Here is an 11966-nt window from a genome sequence, read left to right as displayed (position 1 = left end):
CTCAGAGATGTCAAGTTCCTTCTCAAAGATACACAGTGGGAGCTGAGATTTGAACCTTGGGTCTGATGACTGCATACCTTGTGTATGGTTCAGAAAATTCTTTCTGGAAGCCAGAGTGGAGTGAGAGCAGAGGAGGGGATATAGGAGGAGCCTGCTGTGGTCCAGGAGAGAGAAGATGGAACCATAAGGATGGAGAGGAGTGGGAGAAACCCAGAACTGTTCAGTTAGAAAGGAGAATGCTGAGTGACTTAAGGAATAAAGCACGGAAGGCAGGTGGCACCCATGTCTTAGTTTCTGGGTGGGATGCTTAGGTGGTCAGAAGACTGTTTTTTTGTCATAAATACGTCTTCCTCACTCCATAGAGTATCCTCACTCCAGCTAAGTTCCTTAATATCCTAGAGATTCTGTGTCCTCCAAATTCTAGGCTGATCCCTACTGTGGGGAATAGATAGATAGTGAAGTTGCTCAGTCATGTCTGACTCTTTGCGACCCCATGAACAGTAGCCAACCAGGCTCCTCCGTCCATGGGATTTTCCAGGCAAGAATACTGGAGTGGGTTGCCATTTCCTTCTCCAGGGGACCTTCCCAACCTAGGAATCGAACCTGAGTCTCCCGTGTTGTAGGCAGATGCTTTACCATCTGAGCCATCAGGGAAGTCATTTCACCCACTGTGGGGCATACTTGCAGACGATATTCTAATAAGACGACTAGCAGCAGCAATAATGAGGGGGAAGCAGGGGATCCCTGTCCCAGAACCAAGAAGTTCAGAATCTCTGGATAGCAACAGAGCTCAAATTATTCATAAAAATATATACTTAAAATTTTTGGATGGAATTTAGGTGCAGAGCTTTAAGTCAATGATACTTTAGTTTTCAGCATTTGAATAGCATTTGTTTGCATGAGATCTTTCCTGTATTATATATTCCCCTTCACCCCGTTTCCTTTTTTTTGTCAGTCATTTAAAAATATTTCATACATACTCTTCGATTTGTGTATATGTGTGTATTTTTACACTTTTGTATTGCTTTCTATATGCATATTTCTTTAAATCAATTTTTAAATTAATGGGCTTTATTTTATTAGAGGAATTTTGAGTTTATAGAAAAGATGATCAGATCCTATAGCAGGTTTCCCACTTGCATCCTCTCCAAACACACATTTTTATCCATTTCTACATCTTGCAACTGTGTGGTACATTTTTTACAATTGATGAACTAGTATAATACATTGTAGTTAACCAAAGTTCAAGTTTACATTAAATTTCATTCTTTGTGTGGTATGTTCTATGGGTTTTGACAAATGTGTGATGATATATATCCACTGTTCCAGTTTCATTAATTGTTTCATGCACTATATTTTTAATATGCCCAAATGGAATTATGGTAGAGAGTTCAGCATAGGTTGTTTTTTTTTTTCTTATTCACTCAATATTATTTTAAAAATTCATTGACATTGCTATATGTACCTCTAACATCTGCTGGGGTTTCAGTGCTTTCATCCACCCCAGCTTACATGTTCTCACCCCAGTATGGATAAGCAGACGTGTCCAGTTCCCACACTAAAGCAATGCTACAAGGAACAACTTTACATGCTTGCCTATAAGAAGGTATGAGAAATCGAGATAGCTGCTTAGAACCAAATTTGCTAGAATACAGAATATGTACATTCTGAATTTTCACCATTATACATTCTCAACAGCATGGTTGAAAAAATTCTTTCTCCCTATAGTCCAATCAGAGTCCAATCAACATGGCATTTTCTACTTTTGAAAATTGAATAGGCATATTGGAAAATTCCATTGCTATCTTCTTTCTTCTCTCTCTCTTCCTCCTTCCCTTTCCCTTTTTACTGAGCTTTTTCATTTGTGTGGGTGACTTCCTGTGTGGTTTCTCTGCCCATATCCTTTCCTTATCTCAGTATTCCTACATGTTCATTCTTTGAAATAGTCATTTCTTGTCAGTTTTGTTGTTTAGTTGCTAAGTCATATTTGACTCTTTACAACCCCATGGACTGTCGCCCACCAAGTTCCTCTGTGTATGGGATTTCCCAGACAGGAATACTGGAGCAGGTTGCCATTTCCTTCTCCAGGGGATTTGCCCAACCCAGGGATTGAACCAGTGTCTTCTGCATTGGCAGGCAGATTCTTTCCTGCTGAGCCACCAGGGAATTCCTGGTGTAATTCTAATAAGTAAAGTCTGATAACTTTATCTAGGGTATCCTTTAATACTTCTTAATTTTGGTGTTTTCATATCATTTTAAAAAATCACCTTAATGTTTATGTTTTAGAAACTCAATGATATTCTTTTCTTTCACTTTTAACAACCTTATAGTTTATGTTTTATATTTATATCTTATGGATTTAACTTCACATGTAGTCTTGGGCAGAAATTCAAATTTACTTTGCTTCATAGCATGAAGAGGTTTTGTTCCACAAACTAGAAAACAATCTATCTTTTCCCTTTGAGTTGTGCTGCCACATTTAACATCTGTCAGGATGTGAATAATAAAGGGATATCTTCTGAGATATTCAATCAATCTAATCAGTATCTATGTCTATTCAAGGTTTACACTTTAAAAAACGATTTTGAGTCTACAGGGCTTCTCATGACATAAGAGGGCATATAAGTCTTCTGTTTACTCCATTTTTATAAGATTAGTATAGTTTTTTACTTTTTTTGCCTACACTGGGTCTTCCTGTCTGTGCACAGGATTTCTCCAGCTGCAGTGAGCTGGGGACACTCTTCAGTTGCAGCACGCGGGCCTCCCATTTCTGTGGCTTCTCTTGTTCACAGCACGGGCTCTAGAGCATGCAGGCTTCAGTAATTGAGGAGCACAGGCTTAGTCGCCCTGAAGCATGTGGGATCTTCCCGGACCAGGGATTGAATCAGCGTCCTCTGCATTGACAGGCAGATTCTTAACCACTGGACCACCAGGGAAGTCCAATTTTTTTACAAAGGGAATTTTAGGTTAGTTTTTATCAAATTCACAGTCAGTTCACTGGAATTTTAAGTGCAATGGCACTGATAATATAATTTGGGTAAAATTGACATCATCACAAAATTAGTTCAACTCATCTGAGAGTATCAACTGTTTTCAAATATTCTTATCATCTCCTACATTTTTATTAGTGGTTAAAACTTTTGGTTTTGGGTGTATTGTATGCTTTTCATTAAATTCTAGATATTATATTAGACAAGTTCTCAAAATGACTTAAGGATTCCTGGGGGTTCCAGAGATCCTTTTTGTAGCCCATCAGGTCCTTATTTTCCAGTTACAGGTGAGAATGCATTTTCATTAGATACTTCAATTAAAACAGTATATTGCCACAGCCTGAATGAAGAAGCAGACATGAGCATCAAGTTGTCTCCTATCAAGGCAGATATGAGGCATATCTGTAAAAATGTAAAACAATGCCATTGTTCTCACTAAATGTTTTTTGCAAATATAATCTCATATAATAAATACATTGTTACTAATATGAAGGTGAAACAGTTTTATATTATTATTATTATTAATGTACTTTGAAAAATTAATTTATTTTAATTGCAGGATAATTACTTTACAGTATAGTATTGTGGTGGTTTTTGCCATGCATTGACATGAATCAGCCATGTGTTCCACCATTCTGAACCCCCTCCCACCTCCCTTCCCACACTAGCTCAATTTTTAAAATATTCTCAGTTGTAATTTTTAATATGGTAAAAGTGATAGTTATTATACCCACCCAAACAAAAATCCTTTAGGGGACCTCAGTAGTTTTTGAACACAACGGGATTGAAGACAGGAGTGCTTGAGAGCTATTTCTTTATAGTTAAGTGCCTTATTGGAAGCGTTTTCTTACTTTCACCAGATTCCATGCTTTGAATGACTATTACTGGAGTAACAGTGGGAGAAAAAGTGTGATTTTTGGAAATCGATCTTCTTCTCTGCACCATTGCACTCTCATATTGTTCTTAAATATTTCATCTTGATTCTTTCATCATTTCTGGATAGATGGTCATGTCTCTTCACTTGCCATCCTTATGTATATGTTTTTCTTTTTCTTTCCTTGTAGCACCACTCATGACTTTTAGTTCCATGTTAAAGACCAGCAGAGACAGTGAGTAACCTTGGCTTATTCCTGGTCCTAAAATAATGCATGTAAATGTCCCCAGCTGGTATACTGTTTTGCTAGTGTTATACTTATCTAGTTAAGAAAGTCCCTTTTGACTTCATGTTGCAAAAAAATGTTTTTTTTAAGTCATAAGTTGCTGCTGCTGCTGCTAAGTCGCTTCAGTCATGTCCGACTCTGTGTGACCCCATAGACAGCAGCCCACCAGGCTCCCCCGTCCCTGGGATTCTCCAGGCAAGAACACTGGAGTGGGTTCCCATTTCCTTCTCCAATGCATGAAAGTGAAAAGTGAAAAGTGAAAGGGAAGTCGCTTGGTCGTGTCCGACTCTTCGCGACCCCATGGACTGCAGCCTACCAGGCTCCTCTGTCCATGGGATTTTCCAGGCAGGTACAGGTATATCAAACTGCTATGTTGTACACCTCAAACTAATACAATGTTATATGACAATTGTATCAAAATTTCTACAATTTTAAATGAGTTGAATTTTAGAAACATATTCCTTCCTTAATCTAAATAATGATATGAATATTTTCAGCTTAGGTATGTAATGAATCACATGATAGGTTATCTGACACTGTACCATCTTGTCATTCATGGGATAAACCAACACCACTTGATCACAATTCACTATATTTACTACCACATTCTATTTGACTTTTAATGGATTTTTACACTTGCATGGATAGGTGAAGTGGGTCCATAATTTGCCTTGTCTTATAAACATTCTCACCTGGTTTTATTAATAGTATCAAGCTTGTATTAACCTGAATGATGAAATGAATTTAGCACTTTATTTTTCCCATTTTTTTAACTTGAAGAACATGTATAAGGTTTTCATCAACTGCTCTTTAAAAATTTATAAGCTCTTACTTGTAAGCCAAGTGGGGCTGATGATTATAGAAAGAGAAGTTCTTTAATTTTTCCTTATATCTTTTTTGAATATCCAGAGTCTTTTTTGTTGCACCAGTTTGGAATTTTATATTTCTGAAAATATGTTAATTTCATGTATTGTTTTAAATTGCTTAACTTATAATTTCTATTTTTATTAATTTTTAATTATCCATATTTTTTCAGTTATTTCCTAATTTTAATTTTAATTTTCTTATTTTCATCTTTTATTTGTTTCTATCTTATTAATCTTTTTTCATTCACCTGATATTGGCTGTCAGAAGCATAATTTTTTCTGGATAGTTTCTTGATAATTATATGTAGATCTATAAATTTCCCTCATTCCCTCATACTATTTTAGCTTAAAATATTTATATTTGATGTTTAAATTATTTAATTATAAATATTTCTTTATTTCATGATTTACTACTGAAACAAAAGCATACTTAATACTGTATTGAGTATTATGGAATTTCCTAACTTATGGAATTTCAAAAACTATTTATTCTCCATCGATTTCCAAATATAATGTATTGTAATCTATATAATATTTATACTTTGAAGTTGATGGAGGTTTCTCTTGGCCTTCAAACAAATTTTGTTAAAGTCCTCTATGTTCTTTAAAGAAAATGTTTAATCTCTGGTGAGAGGCATAAGTATATTCAGGAGCCTATGTCTGTATGTATTAATTGCATTATAATTCCCAAATTGCACTTCTGAACTCTTAAAATTTCCAACTTAAATTATTTTGTCCAACTATCCAAAACTGATTTACCTCTTTGTATTTTATATCCATTTCACTGACGTCACCTGTTTATTACTAATACTCTAGTGTATGTTGTTATATGTTGAATGATATTCAGGTCTCTCAAATTTTCTTCTACGCTTCATAAAATATTCTTCTTTTTCCCTTGATGTGTGCATGTGTTTGTAACTTATTTTATTTCTTATTGAGGTTTTGTTAATTTACATTATATTAGTTTCAGGTGTACAGTTTAGTAATTCGGTATTTTAACAGATTATATTCCATTCAAAGTTTCAAAGTTATTACAATATAATGACTATAATCCCCTGTATTATACAATATATCTTTGTATATGGTAACTTGTATCTATATTGTATAGTAGTTTGTATATGTTAATCCCAGTCCCCTAATTTTCTTTCTCTCCCCTTCCCTTTCCCTTTTGGTAACCACTAGCTTGTTTTCTTTATCTGTGAGTCTGATTGTATTGTTCTGTAGATTCCACATATAAGTGATATCTTATAGTGTTTGTCTTTCTCCACCTGATATATTTCACTAAGAAAAATACTCTTTTGGTGTGTTCATGGTTTCTGCAAATGACAGGTTTCATTACTTTACTGGCTGAATCATAATCCACTGTATTTATATACCACATCTTCTTTATCTGTTCGTCTGCTGATGGGCAGTTAGGTTGCTCCCATATCTTGGCTATTGTAAATAGTGCTGCTGTGATCATTGGGGTGAATGCACTTTTTAAATTAGTGTTTACATTTTCTCCAGTTACACACTTAGGATTGGAATTGCCAGATCATATGGTAGTTCCATTTTTAGTTTTTTGAGGCCCATCCATACTGTTCTGGCATCATTTAACATAAACAATTTGCTCAGTGGAAGTTCCAATCCATGTACAGATCATTTCTCTAGGTAATTTGGTTCCTTTTAATGGAATAGGGTAACAGATGTTATAATCAGTCTTTCCTTAAATTCTCATTTTTTCTGCTTTCAGGATTACTGCTTCAGCTTTCCTTTGGTGCTTATTTGGCTGGGATATGTTTGTCCATCATTTTATTTTTTTTTTAAGTATTTATTTATTTTATTTGCAATTTTTTAAGGAATCTTCACACTGTTCTCCATAGTGGCTGTACTAGTTTGCATTCCCACCAACAGGGTAAGAGGGTTCCCTTTTCTCCACACCCTCTCCAGCATTTATTGCTTGCAGACTTTTGGATCACAGCCATTCTGACTGGTGTGAGGTGGTACCTCATTGTGGTCTTGATTTGCAATTCTCTAATAATGAGTGACGTTGAGAATCTTTTCATGTGTTTGTTAGCCATCCGTATGTCTTCTTTGGAGAAATGTCTATATAGTTCTTTGGCCCATTTTTTGATTGGGTCGTTTATTTTTCTGGAATTGAGCTGCATAAGTTGCTTGTATATTTTTGAGATTAGTTGTTTGTCAGTTGCTTCATTTGCTATTATTTTCTCCCATTCCAAAGGCTGTCTTTTCACCTTGCTTATAGTTTCCTTCGTTGTGCAGAAGCTTTTAATTTTAATTAGATCCCATTTGTTTATTTTTGCTTTTATTTCCAGTATACTGGGAGGTGGATCATAGAGGATCCTACTGTGATTTATGTCAGAGAGTGTTTTGCCTATGTTCTCCTCTAGAATTTTTATAGTTTCTGGTCTTACATTTAGATCTTTAATCCACTTTGAGTTTATTTTTGTGTGTGGTGTTAGAAAGTGATCTAGTTTCATTCTTTTACAAGTGATTGACCAGTTTTCCCAGCACCACCTGTTAAAGAGATTGTCTTTACTCTATTGTATATTCTTGCCTCCTTTGTCAAAGATAAGGTGTCCATAGGTGTGTGGATTTATCTCTGGGCTTTCTATTTTGTTCCATTGATCTATATTTCTGTCTTTGTGCCAGTACCATACTGTCTTGATGACTGTGGCTTTGTAGTAGAGCCTGAAGTCAGGCAAGTTGATTTCTCCAGGTCCATTCTTCTTTCTCAAGATTGCTTTGGCTATTCGAGGTTTTTTGTATTTCCATACAAATCTTGAAATTATTTGTTCTAGTTCTGTGAAAAATATGGCTGGTAGCTTGATAGGGATTGCATTGAATCTGTAGATTGCTTTGGGTAGTATACTCATGTTCACTATATTGATTCTTCTGATCCACGAACATGGTATATTTCTCCATCTATTAGTGTCCTCTTTGATTTCTTTCATCAGTGTTTTATAGTTTTCTATATATAGGTCTTTAGTTTCTTTAGGTAGATATATTCCTAAGTATTTTATTCTTTTCGTTGCAATGGTGAATGGAATTGTTTCCTTAATTTCTTTTTCTACTTTCTCATTATTAGTGTATAGGAATGCAAGGGATTTCTGTGTGTTGATTTTATATCCCACAACTTTACTATATTCATTGATTAGCTCTAGTAATTTTCTGGTGGAGTCTTTAGGGTTTTCTATGTAGAGGATCATGTCATCTGCAAACAGTGAGAGTTTTACTTCTTCTTTTCCAATTTGGATTCCTTTTCTTTCTTTTTCTGTTCTGATTGCTGAGACCAAAACTTCCAGAACTATGTTGAATAGTAGTGGTGAAAGTGGGCACCCTTGTCTTGTTCCTGACTTTAGGGGAAATGCTTTCAATTTTTCACCATTGAGGATAATGTTTGCTGTGGGTTTGTCATATATAGCTTTTATTATGTTGAGGTATGTTCCTTCTATTCCTGCTTTCTGGAGAGTTTTTATCATAAATGGATGTTGAATTTTGTCAAAGGCCTTCTCTGCATCTATTGAGATAATCATATGGCTTTTATTTTTCAATTTGTTAATGTGGTGAATTACATTGATTGATTTGCAGATATTGAAGAATCCTTGCATCCCTGGGATGAAGCCCACTTGGTCATGGTGTATGATCTTTTTAATGTGTTGTTGGATTCTGCTTGCTAGAATTTTGTTGAGGATTTTTGCATCTATGTTCATCAGTGATATTGGCCTGTAGTTTTCTTTTTGTGGCATCTTTGTCAGGTTTTGGTATTAGGGTGATGGTGGCCTCATAGAATGAGTTTGGAAGTTTACCTGCCTTATGACCCAGCAATCCCACTGCTGGGCATACACACTGAGGAAACCAGAATAGAAAGAGACACATGTACCCCAATGTTCATTGCAGCACTGTTTATAATAGCCAGAACATGGAAACAACCTAGATGTCCATCAGCAGATGAATGGATAACAAAGCTGTGGTACATATACACAATGGAGTATTACTCAGCTATTAATAAGAATACATTTGAATCAGTTCTAATGAGATGGATGAAACTGGAGCCAATTATAGAGTGAAGTAAGCCAGAAAGAAAAACACCAATACAGTATACTAACACATATATATGGAATTTAGAAAGATGGTAATGATGACCCTGTATGCAAGACAGCAAAAGAGACACAGATATGTAGAGCGGACTTTTGGACCCTGAGGGAGAGGGAGAGGGTGGGATGATTTGGGAGAATGGCATTGAAACATGTATACTATCATGTAAGAAATGAATCGCCAGTCTATGTTCGATGCAGGATGCAGGATGCTTGGGGCTAGGGCACGGGGATGATCTGGAGGGATGATGTGGGGTGAGAGGTGGGAGGGGGTTCATGTTTGGGAGCTCATGTACACCCGTGGCAGATTCATGTATGCCAAAACCAATACAGTATTGTAAAGTAAAATAAAGTAAAAATTAAAAAAATAAAATAAAATAAAAAAGTATTTATTTATTTTATTGACTGCACCAGGTCTTAGTTCTGCCATGTGGGATCTTTCTTTGGTTGCAGCCTATTCCTTTATTTTCAAAACTTTGCTTATGCTTCTTTAGGAACGTAATACATCATTCAAAATAAGATGCTGAAGTGAGTACCAGTCAAACAGAATTAAAATAAATATAAAAGGGCTACTCAATAAAGGACAAAGACTCTCAAAAAAATTTTAGAACCTCGATATCCAAATATATGTGTTCTAGAATAGGCACGATATTCAAGAGAATATGACCTTGATTGTTTGTGTCTGCTTTATCTGTGTCTTGCTTTATTGTTATTACAAAGATGAATGGCAGGAATTACTATGATTTACTCCATCTTACTGATGAAGATTTTGAGACCCAGACAAGTTTAAAAAACAGTTATATATTATGAAGTGAAAGTGTTAGTGGCTCAGTCCTGGGAGACCTTTTGTTACCCCATGGACTGTAGCCTGCCAGGTTCCCCTGTCCATGGAATTCTGCATTCAAGAATACTGGAGTGGATTGCCATTCCCTTCTACAAGGGATCTCCCCAACCAGGGATGGAAACTGGGTCTTCCACATTGCAGCTATATTCTTTACCATCTGAGCCACCAGGGAAGCTTAGGAAGTTATATAGTATAGAGCTCTTCAATTGACCATTAATCTATGGAAGAGCCTCTGTTGTAACCACTGTGCCTTCATCTTGCTTCTGATCTCACCAGATGCAGCATCCTCGTCTGCTCAGAACTACAGCACAGTGTCTGAATTCATCCTCGTCGGCTTCTCCAACTTCCCTCAGCAGCTTCTGCCCACCTTCTTCCTGCTGTACCTGCTGATGTACCTGTTCACACTCCTGGGGAACCTGCTCATCATGGGCACCATCTGGAGGGAGCACAGCCTCCACACCCCCATGTACCTCTTCCTGTGTGCCCTCTCCATCTCTGAGATTCTGTTCACTGTTGCAGTCACCCCTCGCATGCTGGCCGACATGCTCTCCACCCACCGCTCCATCACCTTTGTGGCCTGTGCCAGCCAGATGTTCTTCTCCTTTACGTTTGGCTTCACCCACTCCTTCCTGCTCATGATCATGGGCTACGACCGCTACGTGGCCATCTGCCACCCCCTGCGCTACAACGTGCTCATGAGCACCCGTGATTGTGCCCGTCTTGTGTCCTGTTGCTGGGCTGGTGGCTCAGTCATGGGGATGATGTTGACATTGATCATTTTTCACCTCACCTTCTGTGGGTCTAATGTGATTCACCATTTTCTCTGCCACGTGTTTTCCCTCTTGAAGTTGGCCTGTGGGAAGGAGACAGCCTCTGTCTCCATGGCTGTGATTCTGCTTTGTGTCACGGCCCTGATGGGCTGCTTATTCCTCATCTTCCTCTCCTATGTTTTCATCGTGGCTGCCATCCTGAGGATCCCCTCCACTGAGGGCCGGCACAAGACCTTCTCCACCTGTGTCTCCCACCTCACCATAGTGGTCGTGCACTACGGTTTTGCGTCCATCATCTACCTCAAGCCCAAAGGCCCCCATTCCATGGACAGTAACACGCTCATGGCCACCACCTACACAGTCTTCACCCCCTTTCTTAGCCCCATCATTTTCAGTCTCAGGAATAAAGAGCTGAAAAATGCCATACAGAGAAGCTTCCGCAGAACTTTCTGTGCTTTAACTTCCTGATGGCTAGTTACGTGGTATGGAAGTGTGACAGAAGCTTTGGGCTTAATAATGTCTGTCTCCATAGAACTCATGCAATGATTCAGGTCTGTAGAGTATCCATACTCCAATGCAGTTTCATGCATACTGTTTGTTTTTCTCCGATATTTCCCTCTCTTCCATAAGTTCTATCATCATAATCTTTAAATTATTTCCAGTGAGAGGAACTTCATCCCATTGTCTATGCCTAAGAATATCTTATCTTTATATAGGCAGGAGGAGCCCACCAGAAGAATGAGTGAGGACCCTGACATATGTGGTTCTTCTTGAATAGACAGCAAGGAGAAGATTTTATTCCCCCATCCTCAAAGATAAGAATAAACAAAATAACCTAAAGATAGTCATAAATGCCATCAGAATTGAGTCATTTTATGCATAAAGTACTGTGCCTAGTGCTTTATTATTATTGACATATGTTAATTATTACACATGTACAGTGGAAAATAAAGTAATTGTCAGAGAAAATGGCTTACTGTTCACAGTTTCTTACTTGGTTCTGGAGTTATAGACAGAAAAGGAAGTCTTTCTGTTGAGCTGAACTGAGTGAACTATGGAAGAAATTCAAAGTAGAGAGCAACTGTGAGAGTGAGGGAGAGACAAACAGAGAGGGAGAGACAAAGCAGGCAAGTAGTATTTGAGGTCATTAGATCTGATCATTCAATTGATTAAAGCATATATGGGGCAAAATCTGGGCAAGATGAGAGGAACAGAAGGAGGTTGTTAACAGAGCAATCT

General features: G+C 37.4%; 1 protein-coding gene across 1 annotated transcript; it reads left to right on the top strand.

The window, feature by feature from the left end:
* Positions 1–10256: 10256 nt before the first annotated feature.
* On the top strand, positions 10257–11195 carry LOC128051132 (olfactory receptor 10H4-like). The gene has a single exon (XM_052643623.1). The coding sequence runs from the start codon at positions 10347–10349 to the stop codon at positions 11193–11195; it is 849 nt and encodes a 282-aa protein (XP_052499583.1). The 5' UTR covers positions 10257–10346.
* The last annotated feature ends 771 nt before the right edge of the window (positions 11196–11966 follow it).

This window comes from Budorcas taxicolor, chromosome 7 (genome assembly GCF_023091745.1).
Source record: "Budorcas taxicolor isolate Tak-1 chromosome 7, Takin1.1, whole genome shotgun sequence".
In the NCBI taxonomy this organism is placed as follows: domain Eukaryota; kingdom Metazoa; phylum Chordata; class Mammalia; order Artiodactyla; family Bovidae; genus Budorcas; species Budorcas taxicolor.
This window is presented reverse-complemented; position numbering and strand designations above follow the sequence as displayed.

Bases quoted from the DNA above. Each gene is read 5' to 3' on its own strand.
- LOC128051132 (XM_052643623.1), top strand. From the start codon at position 10,347: ATGTACCTGTTCACACTCCTGGGGAACCTGCTCATCATGGGCACCATC.